We start from the raw sequence: 18,452 nt of genomic DNA on the forward strand, positions 1-18,452 counted from the left end.
GTTTTTTTGGTGCTGGGGATCGAACCCAACAAGCACTCTACCGACTGAGCTATCTCCCCAGCCCGTCACTAGTTTTGAAAAGGCAAAGATAAACTTGGAGTTCCTAAATCACAAAAGAGGTCAAATTAAAGGTCATGAGCAACATCTATTCTCTTTGGACTCTCTTAAATGAGAATAGCTTTCAGAATTGCTTATCTAAGAGTGCAAGACTTACAAAACATTCTTATCCAAGGCAATAGAAATGACCTCACCAATCCTTATCAACTGTAAATTTAAGGAAAAAGAACTACTTTTGTTTTCCTTGTTCCTCCAGGCATTAAGCATAGTCTTTTAGATAAAATGAATAGCTGAGACACTTAAGCACTGATATATTATTATCTTCAACTTTAGAGAAATCAGAGTCACAAATCTAATATCCAGAAGAGAAATTATTCAGGGACATTTATTAAGTTTTAAATTGCCATTCAGGAAACTAGTCCTTAATCAAAATTTAGAAAACATTACAAGTAAAATTTTATAATGTAGACGGGCACGGTGGCGCACACCTGTAATCCTAGCTGCTCGGAGGCTGAGGCAGGAGGATCTCAGGTTCAAGGTCAACCTCAGTAAAAGTGAAGTGCCAAGCTACTCAGGGAGACCCTGTCTCTAAATAAAATACAGATTAGGACTGGGGATGTGACTCAGTGGTCGAGTGCCCCTGAGTTCAATCCCTGGTACCCCCTTAAAAAAAAAATCTATAATGTAATACTATTTGTCTTTTACTTGATTTATTTCATTTATTTATTTTTTAGTTGTGCTAGGGATTAAACCCTGAACCTTACACATGCTAGGCAAGTACTCTACCACTGAGCTACATCCCCAACCCTATCTATAAAAGTAGGTTACCTGATTTACAGTTACTTGACAATGTGTTAATTTTTTTTTTTTTTTTGGTTGTTTTTGTTTTTGTTTTTTGTGTAGTACTGGGAATTGAACCCAGGGCCTTGCACATGTTAGGCAAGAGTTCTGACACTGAGTTAAGGAATATACCCAGTCCAAAGATTTTTTTATATGGAATATTAACTGTTGCTATATGATTATTTTTATTCCTGGGTTAGTTTTTCACAAATGCTTAATACTTTGAGATAGCCTATCTTGATTATGAAAGTCTTCTGAATATGTGAATTTATAAAGTAAAGGTACTGATTTCCTTGATAATATTAACTAGTCCCAAATTTAAAACTCCATTATAAAAAGAAAACATGATAATGCCAGTATTCTAAATTAGTGATTATTGGACTGGGTGTGGTGGCACATGTCTGTAATCTCAGTTACTTGGGAAGCTGAGACAGGAGAATTTAAAGTTTGAGGTCAGCCTTAGCAATTTATCAGGCCCTGAGCAACTTAGCAGAACCCTGTCTCAAAAAAATAAAAAGGGGCTATGGATATAACTCAGTTCAATTCCCAGTGCCAAGAAAGAAAAAGTATTCTTTAGAAGTACTTGAACAAGTACCCAAATGTTAATTAATCCATTCATTTGTTGAGTAAATAATGTAATTAAGGGGAAAACCTAAATAAACTCTTTAACTCTACTCACTTTTAGTTGACTGTAGAAATCACTAAGTTTTCCAGGCACTCCTATAATCCCAGTCTTAACTAGCAATGAGCAGCAGCAAGGTCACAAGAGGTCTTTAAATTACTTTAGGGTCTTCTTTAAACGACTTTTGAAGTAGATGAGAAAGCAAAGGGTAGTGATTAATTTGTAGAAAATAAACAGAAGAGCAAAGGAGTTAATGGGAAAATATGTCAAAGAAAAGGATTAATGGAACTAACTCTGTCTAACTAACTAATCCTTGACAGGGTCCACTGAGGTTGATGTGAAGCTAGGAATTATGACCAGAGGTGTCTCCATTTGTCTGGGAAGGAAGATTCCTTTAGTACCACAGGCTTACAAAGGTGACTTCTTGTAACAGTGATCCACTTATGCTTTGAATAAAACCCTTACTGCCTCTGCCACTAGCAACTTATTTTTAAAATGGACAGAATTATCTTTCTTCCCCATTCTAGGCAGAGTTATTTGTCCTTGAGCACACTCCCACCATAGGAACTATTGGCATCAGATCTGCTATTTTGTTGCCACCATTATTCTCCCTCCCCCACACCACTTTACAACCCAGATTGTTAGCCCTCCAACCTCCTCACCAGCCATTGGTCTGTTGTTATTAGCCTGTGAAATTCCACTAAGTAAGAATAGCTCCCCCGCCATTTTCTCTCTCCTCGCTCTTGCTCACTCTCTCACTTTTTCTCCCATTCCCTCTCTCCTCTCTTTCTCTCTCTCTCTCTCTCTCTCTCTCTCTCTCTCTCTCTCTCTCTCTCTCTCTCATTTTCTCTCTCTTTCTGAGGGCAGACACTCTGCCTGTCCGCTTAATAAAATCTCTTTCGCAAGTTCCCACATCCGGAGTGGTTTCTGGGTGCTTTCAGGAACAAAGTAATCCAGACTTTGGGGATGGACCCTGAAGTTCTCAAAAATGACTATCTCCCAAATTAACAAGTGAATTACAACTCCAGACAGAGAATGAGTGGAATGTAGCCTTTGAATCACCTCTTTAAAAGCCCTCTGTTTCTGATGATGGGCAGAATCACAGCCTTTGGGATAGGCTGGGTGGGTGGCTGTCAGCAAGTCGCTGGAAGGGATGGCTGCCATGCTTCATCTGGGAGCTGGTGGAAACCTCAATGGTGACACCCCTCAGGGTCCCCAGCGCTGTCACGGGTGACAGGGTCTGGTGCTAGGCTGTGTAGCCCATCTGCAGCGAAGGCCATGGAGACCCCTAAATTTTCTTTAGTTGGAACACAAGAACCAAGGTTTGGAGTTTCAATTCTCTACTTTCCTGTCACCAGTGACTTGGAAGGCTGAGACAGGAGGATACAGCCTTGGCAATTTAGAGAGGCTCTAAGCAACTTAGCGAGGGTCTCAAAATAAAAAATTAAAAGGGCTAGGGGTATGGCTGAGTAGGGTAAGCACTCCTGGGTTAAATCCCTGGTACTGATACCAAAAAAAAAAAAAAAGAAAAGAAAGAAAGAAATTGCTAATTTTGAGTTGGGCACAGTGGTGTAAACCTGTAATCCCAGCTGGCAGGGACCATTTCTGCCATGCTGCTTGACATGGCCTGAGCATGGGGAAGGGCTTGGAAAGGCACCATTCCAGGAAATTGCCACTGTCATCTCTCCTAGGAATTGGGTGTTTTCTTGTAATTATCATACTTATAACTCTGCAACTGCAAATCATATTCCCTGAATTGTTGTGATAAGAATTTAATCTCAATGAATCTGCAGAGCTTGGGGGAGGATGAGATATGCTTTGAAAAATGTACCAATATTACACATAAGTTTGAAAGTACAGAGTTTGAGGGGTTCTTCAGAAAACTACAGTTACAGAAATTGCTTGCTCCTATGCTGACCACACCTGCCCCAGTTAATGCTTTACCAGTAAATAGCCTAACAAATGGAACAGGAGACTTATTGTCCCCACAGTACTAGTACCGCCTTACTTAACTTACAAGATTGGGGGACATTTGTTGTATCCACCTAAAGGGAAACAAGCAAACAGTTATATGGACCCACCTCCCACAGATCCAGCTCTTCCTTATACAGGAGTGTACAATAAAAATGGTGAATAAAGGGGCTGGGGAGATAGCTCAGTTGGTAGTGCCTGCCTTGCAAGCACAAGGCCCTGGGTTCAATCCCCAGCACAGCAAAAAAAAAAAAAAAAAAAAAAAAAAAATGGTGAATAAATAATTAATATCACATATGCATTACAATAGGTAAAGAATAAATCAATGACATAAATAATAATAGGATAAAATTAGGTACTCACACTGATTGGCAATAAAATAACCTAACTTAGTCTTAACTGAGCTTGTTTAGGTAAAAGAGTAGACCTTTAAGGTTAAATCAAAAACATAATACTATAAGCTAAAGATTAAGTGCATGCTTTGCTTAGTAGTTGGGTAAAACAAACAAAGTAGCTAGCTTAAAACAAAATAAAGTCATTATGCTGACAATAGGTCTGACACCAACAAAGGGTAAACAAAAGCCAGTAGGCTGAAAAGAGGAAAATATCTCTCACTGTAATATGCTTATGTGAGTAACTCTAAGTAAATATAGGAAGTTGACCTTAATGTACCCGCTCTGTGTTAGACACCTGCTGGAAAGTGTGGTTAATGACAAATCTTGTGGTAATTTCCCTATAACTTGTATCTTGTTTATTAATTTCCCTATAACTTGTAACTTGTATCTGCTTTACTTAATACTATAAAAGAAGAGCTAAAATAAATCTGAGCAGTACTTGCTTCAAGTTGCTCCCGGGGTTCATGTTCTTCCTCTGCGGCACTCCACCCATCCTCTGGGGAACCTGCGGGTTGCTGGGGCTGGCTCCCAGCACCCAGCTACTTGGGAAGTTGAGGCAGGAGGATGATCTTAAGTTTGAGACCAGCCTTAGCAACTTAGCAAGACCCTGTCTCAAGATAAAAAATAAAAAGGGCTGGGGATGTAGCTCAGTGGCAGAGCACCCCTGGGTTCAGTGCCCAGTATGGCAAAAACAAACAAATAAAATAAAGGACTGGGTATGTAGCTCAGTGATAAAGTAGTTTCAGTCCCAGTGGGGGAGAAGGCACTAATTTTGGAGGTCACATTGCTGGGAAATACACTATTAGTTTCCCATTAGCTTTGCTGTAGATAGCACTTCTGACCTGTAGGTTATGATGATAATGATTGTCTCAAAAAAAAAAAAAGCTTGAAAGATGCTTTTGCCAAAAGCACTGACTATTCATTTGGACTGGAAGATATCAGGTGGGTGATGAAACAGGTTAAAAAACTTGACATTTCTGCCTTTATGTTGTGTCTGTTACCTTTACTGCCTTAACATTTGAGTGAGATTTCTGTTCATCTCTGCATGTAGACATGCTGATCGTTTGAGAAATGTTTTGTCTGGAATTATAATCCAGGGTTGATTTGACCTAGACTTGCCTAATCTCTCTCCTCCCTGTTCAAAGTTATTGACACCAAGGTGGGAGTGACTGGGAGGGCATCCTTCTTTGGGCCACTAGAGCAGCACCTACAGGTCTCCAGTCATTGACTCTTTCCTATCCTGTGCACCACCCGGACTCCCCTCTGTATGAAGCCTTTGGCATACATGAGTCCCTGAAAATGCTCAGTGAAGGTGTGTGACCCACCATCTTCCAAGTTAGCTTTTTCTTTATTCTCCTATCACTCTGTCTCTTGAATAATTGATTTTATTGGATGGCAGCAGAATTGGAATTTTTCTCAGTTACTATAATATTTACTTACTATATTTATTGTGTACTATTGTCCTATCCCATTACAATGTAATGTTTTCAGGCCAGGGACTTTTATGTCTAGTTAATGATGTGTCCCAAATGTTTAAAATAATATGAGATAGATGGATTCTCAGGGAGAGAAAGAAACCCTAAACAAATGGAAAGCATGACCAGTCATGCACGTCTCTCTAGTTAGATGAGCAAAAAACCTCCAGTGAATGCTTGTACCTGATCAACTAGAACAAAAACATAACCAGTTTAAATGTCACCAGATTCAAAGACTTGCACAATGTGCCCATAACTGATTTATGGCTAGAGTGAGTGCTTAACCCAAAGAAACATTCTGAACCACAAATATCAAATGATGGATATGGAATTTGATTTTCAAAAAAGCTTGCTTGGGAACCTGCAACTACCTGCCTTCCTTTCTTCCTTCCTTTCTTCCTCTCCCCCGCCCCCGCTCCCCACTACTAAGGATTGAACCCAGGGATTAACCACTGAGCCACATCCCCAGCCCTTTCTATTTATTTTAATTTTAAAATAGGTTCTCACTAAGTTCCTTAGGGCCTCACTAAGTTGCTGAGGCTGGTCTCGAACTTGTGATCCTCTTGCCTCAGCCTCCTGAGTAGCTGGGATCATAGGCATGCACCACCATAACCAATGGAGCCTTGCTTTTGACACATCCTGCAATTCTTTTCAGCTGCTTAAATCAAGAATCTGGGGTCTGGGGAGATAGCTCAGTTGGTAGAGTGCTTGCCTTGCAAGCATCAAGGCCCTGGGTTCGATCCCCAGCACCGCAAAAAAAAAAAAAAAAAAAAAAAAAGAATCTGCCTAGGTGTCAGGAGGATCTCAAGTTCAAAGCCAGTCTCAGCAAGTTGAGGCACTAAGCAACTCAGTGAGATCCTGTCTCTAAATAAAATGCAAAATAGAGCTGGGGATATGGCTCAGTGGTCGAGTGCCCCTGAGTTCAATCCCCCCCCCCGCCCCCAAAAAAAGAATCTGCCTAGGCTGAGTTGCGGTCCCATTGTCCTCTTGGAAGGCCCTTCTTGAGTCCTTGTCCAATGACACTCTCTAGCACTGAATACATGAATAAAATTATTAGTATGTTAGACCATACATGCTACAAACTAAAGCATGTTGTAGAACTAAATGCAACGTTCTGTTTTTCTTTGGGGAAAACAAGTTCTTTTAATAGGTGGTATAAAATAATTCTTCTCAAAAAGCTTGGGAATTATTTTAGATACAAACAAGCTAATTCTTAAATAGCAATTGAAAATTTTACAGTAATTTGACCAAAACAAAACATACAAATGAAAACTAGAAATTCATAGATGTTACCATATTTAGACTTCTCAATAACTTCCATTCTTTTTCACATGTAGTCTCTTCAGGCAAATATTTGATTGTCTTGCTAAAAAATGTCTACTTAAGCTTTAAAGCTATCTTGTCTATGAACATTCTGTAGGAATTTACCATGTGACAGACATTATGCTGAGCAAATTCTCATGGCAGCCAGGCACAGTGGTCCATGCCTGTAATCCCAGCTACTCAGAAGACTGAGGCAGGATTGACTGCAAGTTCAGAGTCAGTCTGGGCAATTTAACCAGACCCTGTCTCAAAATAAAAAATAAACAGGATTGGGGGTGTGACTCAGTGGTTCAATCCCTACTACCAAATAATAATAATAATAATAAAAAAATTAAAATTAAAAATTTAACAAATTATCCAGTTTCCTGCCTTTTTTTTTTTTTTTTTTTTTTTTGCAGTGCTGGGGATTGAACCCAGGGCCTTGTTATAGTCCCAGCCCTCGTTTTTTATTTTGAGCTCAGTGGTAGAGCACATGCCTCCCTGATGGAGGCCCTGGGTTAGACCCCCAGTAAGAGGAAAGTAGGGGAGGGGATCCCATGGCCGATTAAGTTAGTTTTTATTTTCAGTTGAGAAAATACAGTTTAAGGAAGGTTAAGTGACATGCCCAAAATCATACAGCTACTAAGTAATGAAATCAGAATTAACCCAGTCAGACTCTTGACTTTAATTCCAGAAGGGCAAAGTTAGATGAGTGAAATTTAGTCCCTTTTAACTAAAAACAGATGGGGAATGTAGTTAATTTCCTCGGGAAGACTTCTCTTTCCTTGATCTGGTTTCCCACATCAATGTGGATGTAGTTTGTTAGAAATCTACATGTGTATTTGTTGAATTAGACTGTGAATTTTTAAGACCAAATTGTTACTGGTATGTTCCTAGCAACTATCTCAGTGTCTTGCCCATAACAGCTGCTTTAATAAAACTTTTTGTTGATTTGTTTTGGCAGTGCAGGGGCCTCTTGCATGCTAGGCAAGCACTCTACCACGGAGCCACATCCCAGCTCCTAATAACTGTATGTTGAATAAATAAATGCATGTCTCCTTTCCACTCTGTCTACCATGACAAACTTCAGGTTGTACAGTTTATGTCCATGCCCCAGTAATTTTTTGTTTCTTTTTTGGGAAAGCAGAGCAAGAGAAGAAGGAAAAAATTGTCTTTTCACATCCAATTGCCTTTAAGGACCTGGGAAGAGAGCAATTCACACTTGATTATCTCGCATCAGCTAAGTTAGCAGCCCTTGAATCACTGTGCAGTCTGGAGCCTCAGCTCTTCCCAGCGTGCAGCCAGCCTGCTTTGCCCGGCCTCAGAGGCCATGCTTTCTTCCCTACCATTTTTAGCGGTTGGCTTCCTGTTCACTGTAGCCATGGGCCATACATTTCAATTTCAAGAATATGACTTTCTCCAGTTTCTGGGCTTAGACAAGTTGCCTTCACCTCGGAAGTTCCAACCTGTGCCTTACATCTTGAAGAAAATTTTCCAAGATCGAGAGGCAACAGCAACCACTGGAGTCTCCCAAGATTTATGCTACGTGAAGGAGCTGGGTGTCCGTGGGAATGTGCTTCGACTTCTCTCAGACCAAGGTAAAGAAATGGGAGTGTTCTCCAGGGGGAAATCTGGAAGTGGGTGCTATGAAGAGAGGAAAGGAAAAGGAGAGATTACAAGGGCTGATGTCTTGTAGAAGGCCCTGTGCTACTATCTTGCATATTTCCTCATTTAATCCCAGCCACAATCCTCAGGGGAAGGTAAGTATTATCAACTTTTTAACTAAGGAAATTAAGGTTCAGACAGTAGGCGACCTGTGACCTATTCAAGAAGATATAGCTAGCACATGAACAAAGGATTCAAAGTAGTTGTGGGGGATTTTTGTTTGTTTAGGTGGTTCCAGAGATCAAACCCAGGGCTAAGCAAGCACTCCACCACTAAACTTGTACACCCCAGCCCCTAAAAATGTTTTTTTGGTTTTTTAAGAATTTCCTTTCTTTTTCTTCCTTTTCTTTTTTCCTTTTCCCTTCTTATTTCCATACTGAGCATTTCACCACTAAGCTCCGTCTTTAGCCCTTTTTATTTTTTTTGAGACAGTGTCTCGCTAAACTGCTGAGGGTCTCCCAAAGTTGCTGAGACTGGACTCAAACTTGTGATCCATCATCCTGCCTCAGTAAACTGAGTCACTGGAATTATAGGCATGCACTACTTTGCTGGTTCAAGGTACTTTTTTCTGGATCAACTGCTTTGTGCTTAAGTATAGAGAAAGGATAATGGCAGAATTAAAGCTGTCACCCATTCTTTTTTTTTTTGAGACAGGGCCTCACTAAATTGCTGAGGCAGGCCTTCAACAGCCAAGTTGATGAAATTACAGGTATGCACAACAGGGCTGGCTTCAGTCTCTCATTCTTTAGACAACAACATACACACCTGGTCTTTCATATGCTAAGCAGGAGACAAAAATGTTGAGCTCAGTTTGTTCATAAACTTCTCTTCTACATACTTCTCCATTACTGGTGGGGGCAAAGTTTTTCTTGATTTGTGAATACAAAGCAATAATATATGCCATTGTATATAAGGATCCAAGGGTGTGCCATTGAATAGCTTCCCAAACTGACCACCCATCAAATTACCCAGGCCATCTATTAAAGGTAGATTATTTCAGAAACATTCCTGTTCCTCACTACCTAATTCATATTCAAAGTCGGAGACAAAGGTTGAGAATCTGCATATCTATGTGTCCTCTCTAGTGGTTCAGATGCAGAATTGAGTACTGTGGTTAGTTTTACAGCAACTGGAGAGAATATTTGAATATTTATTTGTCCAAGTATTTATTGGATACCTACTGTGAGCCAGGAACTGTGTATGAATTTGAGAATACAGAGATTAAAAATAAAGTCTGCCCTTTTAAAGAGTTTATAGAAGACAAAGAGGTGACTTTCCTGTGTTGTACTAGGTACAGTATTGTGAGAGAGGCTTCACCTCAAGTGAAGGTTTTGAGAAAATTCCTGGAGGAGGTTTTAGAGGTAGGGGGAGTGTGACAAACCAGTTGAAAGATTTTCTGTGGAAAGAGTTGAGAACAGAGGTGAGAATATGGTTTGGAGAATATTACCTGTCTCTCCCATGGAAATTATTGTGATAATGGGATGATCCTATTTCTAGCAAATGAAAAATGAAAAAGACATACTCTCAGCCTGGGTATATTGCTCAGTGGTAGAGTGCTTGCCTAGCAGATAGGAGGTTCTGGGTTTAATCTCCAATACTGAAAAAGACATTATCTACTCATTGTCTCTCCCTACCCCTTTTGCTATAGAAAACTACCACTAATAGTTGGTATACAGCTGAGGTTGTGGCTCAGTGGTAGAGCACTTCCCTAGCACGTGGGAGGCACTTTGTTCAATCCTCAGCATCACATGAAAAATAGCAAATAAAAGTATTGTGTCCATCTATAATTAAAAATGTAGTTTAAAAAATGGTATATATTCTTATTTAAAAAAATATTTTTTTAGTTGTACATGGACACAATATCTTTATTTATTCATTTATTTTTATGTGGTGCTGAGGATCAAACATAGCGCCCCACATGCATGAGGCAAGCACTCTACCACTGAGCCCCAGCTCCAAGCCCCATTATATATTCTTTCAGACTTTTCTTCTTTGCTAATATAATAGAGATTATAAACTTTTTCTTTTTTTTTTTGTACTGGGACTTATATCCATTGTGCTTTTACCACTGAGCTACATCTCCAGCCCTTTTTAAAATTGTTTACTTTGAGATAGAGTCTCACTAATTATCTAGGCTGCCTTCAAATCCGAGGTCCTCCTGCCTCAGCCTCATGAGTAGCTGGGATTACAGGTGTGTACCACCAATGCCCAGCTACTATTTTTGTTTAAATGGATTTATACTATACATTTATCCAGTATCATGAACATCTATTATATGTGAAAAGAAGTGGAGAACTTATTTACGTTTTAAGAGTTACATAAGCTGGACATAGTGGCACACACCTTGAATTCCTGTCACTCCAGAGGCTGAATCACAAGTTCAAAGCCAGCCTCAGCAATTTTGCCAGGCCCTTAGCAACTTAGTGAGACACTGTCTCAAAATAAAAATAGAAAGGGCTGGGGATGTGGTCAGTGGCTAAGTGCCTCTGGGTTCAATCCCTGGTACCAAAAAAAAAAAAAAAAAAAAGTTACATGATAGTCCATTGTATAAATACACTATAATGTATGTAACTGATAACTGATGTCCTTTGATAGCTATGGGTATAACATAGCAATAGTTTACATACTTCTCTGTGTGTATGCACTTTTTCTTTTTCTTTCTTTTTTGTATGCACTTTTTATGCTATTAACTCAGGATAAATTCTTAGAAGTAGGCACATTTAAACTTTTAATACAAAGCAGGTGTTCTCCAAAATTCTTCTCCCGCTGTAAGTATATGAGTACTGTTACTTCCCACAATTTAATAGAAGTTGTTTAAAAATAGAAGCTTATTGGGTTAGGGTGTAGCTCAGTGGTAGAGGTTGCCTTGCATGCATGGACTTTGGATTCTATCCCCAGCACCACAAAAACAGAAAAAGAAACCAAGATATTAGAAACTTAGTGAAGTCTAACATATGTTCAGAAAAATGCATAAATCATAGAGACCAGCTCAATGAATTTTCAAGGCACAAGCAGTCCCCAGATCAAGAAAGAAATCATTACCAGTACCCTAGAGGATCCCTCACACTCCTTTCTGATTCATTGTTCTTCTTAGTATTATAATATCTAACCATCTAACAGTACATGGTAGTTCTGACAGTTTTTGAACTTGATATAAATGGAAATATAGAATGCATTATTCTTTAATATGTGACAACTTATCCATCCATGTTATACCAGATGGACATCTCCTTAACATCGTGTGTGTGTGTGTGTGTGTGTGTGTGTGTGGTGCTATTAATGGTATTTTGAACATAGCATTTTTTCATTTCGTGTTGTCAAAAATCTGTCCCTCCTTTCCTTTTGGGTTTTCTTTTATGCTTCAGAAATGTGATTTAGTGACCAGGTGTAGTGGCACACTCCTATAATCCCAGCAGCTCAGGAGGCTGAGGCAGGAGGATCATGAGTTCAAAAGAAGAGAAACTGGGTAATTTTTAAAATGTATTATTATTATTATTATTATTATTATTATTGGTACCAGGAATTTAACCCAGGGGCGCTTAACCACTGAGTCACATCCCAGTCCTTCATTTTCTTTTTCTTTTTTTTTTTTTTTTTTTTTTTTTTTTGAGACAGGGTCTCCCTAAGTTGCTGGCATTGAACTTATTATCTTCCTGCCGCAGCCTCCCCACCCCACCAGCCACTGCGATTACATGCATGTGCGCCACTGTGCCCAGCAAAACTGGGTAATTTTAAATGCTTTTTATGTTTATTTTGCTTATTTTTATGTTTATTTATGTTTATTTTGTTTATTTTGCTTCATTTTATTTTATTTTATCTTGCTGCCCCAACCTCTACTAGAGATTGAACCCTGGGGCGCTCTACCACGGAGCTATATCCCCAGCCCTTTTTATTTTTTATTTTGAGATAGAGTCTCACTGAGTTGCCCAGACTGACTCAGCCTCCGCAGTCTCTAGGATTACAGGTGTGTGCCACCATGCCAACTTTTATCTTGCTTTGTTTCTCTTTCTCTCTTTCAATCTGTCTCTTTTCTGTCTCTCTCTTTTCTAATTAATTTTTTTAGGGTTGGACTGTAGCCCAGTGGTAGAGTGCTTACTCAAAACCCTGGGTTTGATCCCCAGCACTGCAGAATTGTGTGTGTGTGTGTGTGTGTGTGTGTGCAGTGCATTTCTTTAAATTGACACATAGTAATTATACATATTTATGGAGTACTATGTGACATCTCAATACATGTTTATAATGTACAGTATCAGATCATGGTAACTGGCATATTCATACCTTCAGACATACATCATTTCTCTGTATGGGGAACATTCAACATCCTCTTTATTAGCTATTTAAAAGTATTCTGCTGCCATTTGATTTTTGGTTTTTTTTTTTTTTTTTTTTTTAATTACTAAGGATTGAACCCAGAGGTGCTTAACCACTGAGCCACATTCCCTGTCCTTTTTATTTTTTTATTTGAGACAGGGTCTTGCTAAATTGCTAGGTCTGGACTTGAGCTTGAACTCCTCCTGTCTGGGCCTCTGGAGTCACTGGGATTACAGGCATGTGTCACTGCACCTGGCTCACTTATGGTTTTTATTGAAGATAGTATCATAGACCCTTGTAGGTTCAGAAAGATGTGACTCCTTTCCATACCCATCATAAGGGTCACAGTTGGCATTCCTACAATAAAAAGTTAATGAGAAAAATATAACAAATGTATTTACTCAGTTTTGTGTGACTTGGGAGCATTCGGAAATGAAGATCCACCCTACTGGGGTGGTAGGTAGCTCACTGACCAGAGCACTTGCCTAGCATGCTCAAGGCCCTTCGTTCCAGCTCCAAACACTGAAACAAACAAAACCAAAGCAAAGACCCATGGAAAAATGTCTATTTTATCCTTAGGTTGGATGAATAGTGGACAGTCATATAGAAATGTGATTGGAAAAAACATTTTGACCAAATGGTCCTAGAGTGAGGGACAAAACCCAGCAAGTCCTGCCTCAACATTTTGACCAAATGGTCCTAGAGTGAAGGACAAAACCCAGCAAGTCCTGCCTCTTCAGATCCTTGGATTCTGTGCAGTTCTTCTCTTGGATGTAGGGCAGTACCCCTGTGGAAGGAGGGTTTTTAAGGGACAAGGGAGAGAATGACTTTTCTAGGTTTTATGGCTTACTTTGGGGGAGAGGAATTTTAGCTTCTTTTCCTGCCCCCAGCCCCTAGGAGTTGCTTAAGAGGAGAAAGTGGCGCAGGACTCAGAGGACAGATGTCTGAGAGACCTTGCTTCTGAGACCTTTCCAGTCAACTTCAGTTTGGAGTATTCAGTGTGCCAAAATGTCATGTTTTGAGCCCCAACTACCCTGATAATGTTATTGGGACTTACTGCCTATATTCATAATGGAAGGAAATTCTAAATTTCATTTTAAAATTTAGTGAAAATAAAGATAAAATTATTTTTCCAATTCATTTGTGGGTTCCTAATTTCCATCCAGGACCCCCTGGGGATACAAAGATAAGAATAAAATCCCATTGACTACGGAGGCTGAGGCAGGAGGATCACGAATTCAAAACCAGCCTCAGCAATTTAATGAGATCCAAAGCAACTTAGTGAGACCCTTCTCAAAATAAAATATAAAAAAGGGCGGTGGACGTGGCTCAGAAGTGCCCTGGGTTCAATCCCAAGTGCCAAAAAACACAAACAACAACACCAACAAAAAAAAACAACCCCCCCCAAACAACAACAACAACAAAAAAAAAAAAAAAAAAAAAAGATAAGAATAAAGAGTGGGAGTGAGGACAAATCCTCCCAGATGGTAGAGTTTATATAGAACTCACAATTCCCTGCACTTATACTGTATGGGTGGACAGTGTGACATTTATATCATATCTGAGGATAGAAAATACTATGGTGGCACTCACAAGTCGCTTTTCCCATCTAGGTTTCTTTATTTACTCAAACAAACTCTCCCAAGATGACTCTTGCCTACAGAAGCTCCTCTACTTTAACCTGTCTGCCATCAAAGAAAAGGAGCAGTTAACAATGGCCCAGCTGCGCTTGGACTTGGGGCCCAATTCTTACTATAACCTGGAACCAGAACTGGAGTTGGTTCTGTGGCTGGTTCAGGAGCCTCAGGTGTGGGGGCGATCTATCCTCAAGCCCGGTAAAATGTTTGCCCTGCAGTCTGTACCATGGCCTCAGGGTGCCCTTCACTTCAACCTACTGGATGTGGTTAAGGACTGGGATAACAAACCCCTGAAGAATTTGGGCTTATTCTTGGAGATCGTGGTCAGAGGAGACAGAGACTCTGAAGTGAACTTCCGGTTGGAGGCCACCTGTGCCAGACTGAGACCTTCCTTTCATGCTTCCCTGCTGGTGGTGACCCTCAACCCTGAGCAGTGCCACTCTGCTTCTCGAAGAAGGAGGGCAGCCATCCCTGCCCCCAAGGCTTCTCACAAGAATTTCTGCCGACCTCACCAGCTCTTCATCAACTTCCAGGACCTGGGTTGGCACAAATGGATCATCGCCCCAAAGGGGTTCATGGCAAATTACTGCCATGGAGATTGTCCCTTCTCACTGACCACCTATTTAAACAGTTCCAATTATGCTTTCATGCAAGCGCTGATGCATACAGTTGACCCAGAGATCCCCCAGGCTATCTGTATCCCCACCAAGCTGTCTCCCATTTCCATGCTCTACCAAGACAATAATGATAATGTCATTCTTCGACATTATGAAGACATGGTAGTTGATGAATGTGGGTGTGGATAGGATTTCAGACATAGGAATAGGAGTATTCTTAGGGTAAACTAATAAAATTACTGATCTGGCTTATGACCTCTTGAATCTGAAATGTCAATCATATTTAATGATGCATATAATTACACACACATGTAGTAGAGTCCTAATGGTCTTAGTCTATTTCTGCCCTAATATAATCATTATGCATGCGACAGTATATTAGACTCTGGATAAAGGAAACAAATGTACTGATGGTCTTTTATATAGGCAGGCATTATTCTATGATACTTAACAAACATTATTTCATTGTTACTTGAAATAGGCACTGTTATTTATGCTTTATATATGAAGAAGCTGAGTTTAGAGAAGCCAAACAAGTTTTCTCAAGGAGATAAGTCTTGCACATTGTATCCCACAAATATTACAATTATTTTATGTTGATAAAAATGTTTTAATTACTTTGAGAAAATATATGATGTAGAAAATTCTGATATTGACATTTCTTTCTGCTTTTCCTTACTCCTGTACTTCAGATAGAACCCAGGGCCTTCCACATGCCAGACAAGTGCTCTACTACCGTGCTTAATTCTTTTTATTTATTAAATTTTGAGACAGGGTCTTGCTAAATTGCCGAGGTTGGCCTTGAGCTTGTGATTCTCCTGCCTCAGCCTCCTGGGTAGCTAGGACTACAAGATATATACCACTGCACCTGACTGAGGGTTTAAATTTTTCCATATTCTTACCAACGTTCATTATTGTCAATTTATGTGTGTGTGTGTGTGTGTGTGTGTGGTGCTGGAATTGAAACCAGGACTTTGCAAATGCTAAGCAATCAATCTACTAGAGCTATGCTCTCTGCTCCTATTATTTTTTTGAGGGGGTAGGGCCAGTAATGGGGATTGAATGTGTTAGCCACATTCCCCAGACCTTTTAATTTTTTTATTTTGAGTCTTGCTGAGTTGCTTAGGGATTTGCCAAGTTGCTGAGGCTGGCCTTGAACTTGGAATCTTCTTGTCTCAGCCTCCCAAACTGCTGAGATTACAGGCATGTGATACCAAGCCCAGTGATTTTTAATGTATCTTATATATGACCCTATAACTCAGATTACATTGTACATATGATCTTGTTTCTTCCTTTTCTCACCATTATATCAGATTTCTTTCAAATCATCAATATCTACATAATTTAAGCCTGCACTATATATATATATATAATTATTCAGACATACCACAATTTACTTCAGAAAATTATTATTATAGGATAGTATATCATTTGCAATTTGATGAATAGTGCTGTAATTGTTCATGTCATTGCCCATTCTTTGTCCCCACCTCCTTAGAAAATTTTCAGATACGGAATTACCAAGTCGAAGGCATAAACAAACTCTTATAATAATTAATATAGATATATTGATAATAAAACAAAATTGCACATATTTTGGAGTAAAACACAAAATTCACATAGATTTCAAATGTAAATCTAGACATGGCAGAATGCTTTGGCTTATATCAGGGAGAATGAATTCACTCACTTTACCTACTGGGACAACTAAAGTGGAAAAATTAATGAATTGATTGTTTATGTAAATGTGTGTGTGTGCTTCTTTGTTTTTCAGTACTGAGGATTAAACCCAGAGCACGCACTCTATCACTGAGCTGTATCCCCAGCCCTATGCTAATTTCTGAAATTACATGTGTGCCAAAAGCTCAGCTGATTCCTGATTACAGCACTATTCCCAAAGTAAATTTACTTCAACTTGATTATTACTATGAGATTTCCTTAGTCTAATAATAGATTTTGATTTTGGGATTGATGTGTTTAATACCTTTGCATTAAGCTGGCGTGGTGGTGCACTCCTCTAATCCCAGCTACTCAGGAAGCTCAGGCAGGAGGATTGAAAATTCAAGGGCAACCTGGGCAATTTAGCAATGCCCTATCTCAAAGTTGTAGATGTAGCTCAGTGGTAGAGTGCTTACTTAGCATGCACGAGGCCCTGGGTTTCATCTACAGTACTACAAAATAAACAAAATAAAATCTTAAAAGGATAGTGACTTTTCCCTTCTTTCAGTAATTCTGTGGTTGGTGATTTGTTCTTCTAAATTAAATCATCTCCTGAGGGCTTCTTGCAATTATGCAGAAGAATATACATAACTGGCTTCATGGCTTTGGTACCTATAATATGCTATTTCTTTTCTTTTCTTTTCTTTCTTTCTTTCTTCTTCTCCTCCTCCTCCTCCTCCTCCTCCTCCTCCTCCTCCTTCTTCTTCTTCTTCTTCTTCTTCCTTCTTCTTCTTCTTCTTCCTTCTTCTTTGAGAGAGAGAGAGAGAGAAAGACAGGGATTAAACCCCATGGTATGCTGCCATGGAGCTACATCCCAGCCTTCTTGAAAATTTTATTTTGTGATAGGGTTTAAATAAGTTTCCCAGGCTGACCTCAAACTCTCAATCCTGCTTCAGCCTCCTGAGTAGTTGGGCTATAGGAGGCTTAATGTCTTAAATGTCTGTCAGGACAGACTACTAATAGGCAGAATATGTGTCCTGTAGGTCAAGTCATACGTTGTGCTTTGGATGGGGCAAGTAGGACTTCTTATTTCAAAACATAAATTATGCACGTGTATATAGCCTGCTGTTTCAGAGTTTCTTGTTTGTTTTTGTGCTGAGGATGGAACCTAGAGGTGCTTAACCACAGGATGCTTAACCAGGATAAGCCACATCCTGGCCCTTTAATTTTTTATTTTGAGACAGGGTCTTGGTAAATTGCTTAGGGCTTCACTAAATGCTGTTGCTGGCTTTGAACTTGTAATCCTCCTGCCTCAGTCTCCCAAGTGGGTGGGGCAGGCATTTGCCACCATGCCCAGCTCATGATCTTCCCAATGGCAGGATTTTCTACTAATACACAGGTCAGTTTGGTTTGAAATATTGCCATCAATTTAATTCATTTCTATTCAGTTTGACATTTATCGAATGCTTTTTAGGGGAAAAGAGATTTTTTTTTTCTCTTGGTGCTAGGATTGAACCCAGAGGTGCTTAACCACTGAGCCACATCCCCAACCCTTTTTTATTATTTTGAGACAGTCTCATTAAGTTGCTTAGGGCCTCACTAAATTGCTGAGTCTGGTCTTGAACCTTGTGATCCTCCTGCCTCCTGAGTTGCTGGGATTACAGGTGTGCCATCATGCCCTATGGGAAGAGATTTCTTTGCTTACCCATTGCTAGATTCATGGCTTGGGGCACTTATAACAAGAGACAGATTAACAAGAGAAAAGCATACAAATTTGTTTAACATCAGCACTATTATTTGTATCTTGAGACCCATATGTTAAAGGTTTATAAGTTATCACAAGTATTTTTGATAAAAATGGAAAACTAACAGTTATATATGACATAGGAGCCTTCAGACTT

At 39.6% G+C, this 18,452-nt stretch overlaps 1 protein-coding gene across 1 annotated transcript; it reads left to right on the forward strand.

Annotated features, from left to right (window-relative positions):
- Positions 1 to 7,992: 7,992 nt before the first annotated feature.
- On the forward strand, positions 7,993 to 15,081 carry Gdf3 (growth differentiation factor 3). The gene is made up of 2 exons (XM_047548101.1): positions 7,993 to 8,260; positions 14,252 to 15,081. The coding sequence occupies exons 1-2, from the start codon at positions 7,993 to 7,995 to the stop codon at positions 15,079 to 15,081; spliced, it is 1,098 nt and encodes a 365-aa protein (XP_047404057.1).
- The last annotated feature ends 3,371 nt before the right edge of the window (positions 15,082 to 18,452 follow it).

Source organism: Sciurus carolinensis, chromosome 4 (genome assembly GCF_902686445.1).
Source record: "Sciurus carolinensis chromosome 4, mSciCar1.2, whole genome shotgun sequence".
Lineage (NCBI taxonomy): Eukaryota > Metazoa > Chordata > Mammalia > Rodentia > Sciuridae > Sciurus > Sciurus carolinensis.

Excerpts from the sequence above, each read along its gene's own strand:
- Gdf3 (XM_047548101.1), top strand. The coding sequence starts at position 7,993 with ATGCTTTCTTCCCTACCATTTTTAGCGGTTGGCTTCCTGTTCACTGTA. Across the intron at positions 8,261-14,251 it reads TCGACTTCTCTCAGACCAAG|GTTTCTTTATTTACTCAAAC; the intron begins GTAAAGAAATGG and ends TTTCCCATCTAG.